Genomic DNA, 2,659 nt, shown 5'->3' with positions numbered 1-2,659 from the left:
TTGAACCACCAGCCTTCTGGTTAGCAGTCAAGTGCCTTAGGCACTAAGCTAGCAGAGCTCCTCATCGCCTTATAGGGTAGATTTATTTTGTCCTACAGGGTCACTATAAGTCAGAATCAACTCTATAGCAACAGGTAGATGCTCACTGAATTTTAGCTACTTCACTATTTACCTATTTGGACCCTGGGACTTTTTGTATTAGGGAAAAATACAATTTTTTTCAGTGTTTCCAAACTTTTTTTCAGTGGTTTTCCAAGCTTTTTAAATCATTATTGAGACATATTAAATTATGCCTTTCTAAGACTCTTTTCTCTATACATTCTGTTCAGTGATCTGGGATAGGGCCTGACATTTTTATTTTTAATTTGTTTGCAATATGAATTTCATTTTAAAGAAAATTTTGGAAACAATTTATTTATTGAATCATTTAAATATCTATTCATTTATTATTTCATTATTCATTCAACAAATATTTATTGAGAATTTGCCAGGCACCATCTTACGTGGTGGGAGATACAGTGATACACCAAGTAGTCTTTACTCTTTGGAGCTTAGAAACCAAGTAGAAGAGCTAAACATTAGACAAATAGTCACACTGATACCTATGCAACTACAGTTGTAAAGTATGATATAAAGGAAAAATGGAAGGTGCTTGGAGATCACTTCATGGAGCTCTTCCCTATGCTGGGGGTAGAGAGAGGGTTGAAAGGGGAGGTTTATGAAGACTTTTCTGAGGAAGTGATTACTGAAGTCTCTTTCTGTTCTGAAATGGTGTATCTGTGATTCTATCAGCTTTCTACCCCAGCTACATCTTACCTGCCATGAAGAGAAGAAGGATCCTGGGCTGAGCAGGTTAGGGTTTTCTGGGTGGTGGCCTCCCATGTACTCATCTGTGCAAATGTCACAGTCGTCTGCATCCCGCCAGTCCCAGTATGGAATAGTGAAGTTCTCATCTCCTGTCAGCCTCTGGATTTCTTTTTCCCATAGCAGCAAAAAGAGTCTATGCCAAGGCAGAAAGCCTGGTGCTTCATGAGCAAAATCAATGTTGCTCCAGATTTCAGATCCCCCAAGCAGTGTGTCTCTGGACACATAATAGTGCATCCAGACAAAGAGATCATAAATGTTGATGTCACTAAACATTGGCCTTGATCCATTGTTCATTTGGCCATAGGTACCTGTGGGTATAACATAGTCTGGGCTGATAGTATGCTTTGCTAAAGTAAGGTAGGCAAGGAATTTGTCCTTCTCTGGGACACTCAAATCAAAGATGTTTCTTCTTACCAACAGTCGCCTCTCTGTGCAGTTTGGTCCCCAGAAGCCAAACCTGCAATTTCTGCAATCAAATCCCATGAAGTTGTCAGAGCACTGGCAAGTCCTATTATAAAAGACAGAGGGCCAAGACTCTCGGTCATCCACCCCTCTGAAGGGGTATTGAGGCCCAAGTGGTGCATTGGACAGAAGGATGTCCTGACAGGAACCCCTGCCCGAAAGGTGGCCACAGGGGCTCCCATCCCCACTCCATGGTGGGCAGCATTCCTTCTCCATCAAGTTCCTGGATGACACACAAGCTCGAGGGAAATAACCGGCAGAGGCGTGGAAACTCCACAGCAGGCAGTACAAAACAACCAGACACATTCTTCTGCAAGTCCTCACAATGTCTGTCTGAGCTGGTTAGTCGGAGCCACAGATTTCTCTTTCCAGCTACCCCTACGCTGACTATCATGTGTTTTGGCTAAGACCTATGTAATACTACTCCCAACTCCAGCGGCAAACACTCAGTCTTTCTCTTAAGCTTTCATCTTCTGAAAAGCATGTGACTAATTTGTCTTTGAATTTGGCATTTATCCCACCTGGACTATTTTAAAGTGAGAAATACAATTCACCACTCATAGTTTAATTCATGGGGTTATATTAATAATTATAGCAATAACAATAATAACAACATCTGATTTTGGTAAATTCAGTTAATGGACTAGCATGATTTGAATTTGCAAATGAGAACTAACGTCAGGAATAGATCTGCTCCGATTAAGAAAGGTCAGAAAATGTTACAGAATATAAGAATAAAGTGGTTGATTTTCAGAGACCATAAATAGACCACATTTGCAGAATTCAGCTTTGGAGAAAAAGTTTTTTTCAGAGCCCAGAGATTATTTCTTATATCTGATTATATTACAGCTTAATTATTTTCTATAAAGTATCAGGGTATAAAATTCTTTCTGATACTTTTTTCTGAGTGTCTTCGTATATTTGCCTATTTGCCAGCTCCCTAACTATTCATTTTCTGATTATTCCTAAGGGTAGGTCCTTTCAGTAGATGGGTGGTGCACTTTGTTGTTAGGACTTTTATTAGTTAGCATTATAAAAAGAACTTCTGTTTTTTTTTTTAAATCCATAGCCACTTTTTTCTACTCAAAAATGCTGCAAAATCAGGAATTTGCTTGAATCTTATATTTATAACATGCTTATTACACACACAGAAAAAAAAAATTAAAAAACCTCTTGTTGTTGAGGCAATTGTGACTCATGGTGACCCCTGTATGTGGAAGCAGAGAACTTCTCCACAGGGTGGTCAAGGCTATGGCCTTTCAGAAGCAGATAGCCAGGGCTTTCTTCTAAAGAACCACTGGGTGGATTCAAACTGCCAACCTTTGAGTTA

At 39.6% G+C, this 2,659-nt stretch overlaps 1 protein-coding gene across 1 annotated transcript in view; it reads right to left on the bottom strand.

The window, feature by feature from the left end:
- TYR (tyrosinase) overlaps positions 1-1,635 on the bottom strand; it is a 108,645-nt gene extending 107,010 nt beyond the window's left edge. Inside the window, exon 1 of the mRNA XM_007938049.2 lies at positions 817-1,635. Coding sequence (XP_007936240.1) covers positions 817-1,635 — 819 coding nt within the window. The remainder of the gene's footprint in view (positions 1-816) is intronic.
- Positions 1,636-2,659: the final 1,024 nt, after the last annotated feature.

The sequence above is a fragment of the Orycteropus afer genome, unplaced genomic scaffold (genome assembly GCF_000298275.1).
Source record: "Orycteropus afer afer isolate SDZICR_OR568_19922 unplaced genomic scaffold, OryAfe1.0 scaffold00047, whole genome shotgun sequence".
Lineage (NCBI taxonomy): Eukaryota > Metazoa > Chordata > Mammalia > Tubulidentata > Orycteropodidae > Orycteropus > Orycteropus afer.
Note: the sequence above shows the minus strand (reverse complement) of the source record. Positions and strands in the feature narration are given on the sequence as shown.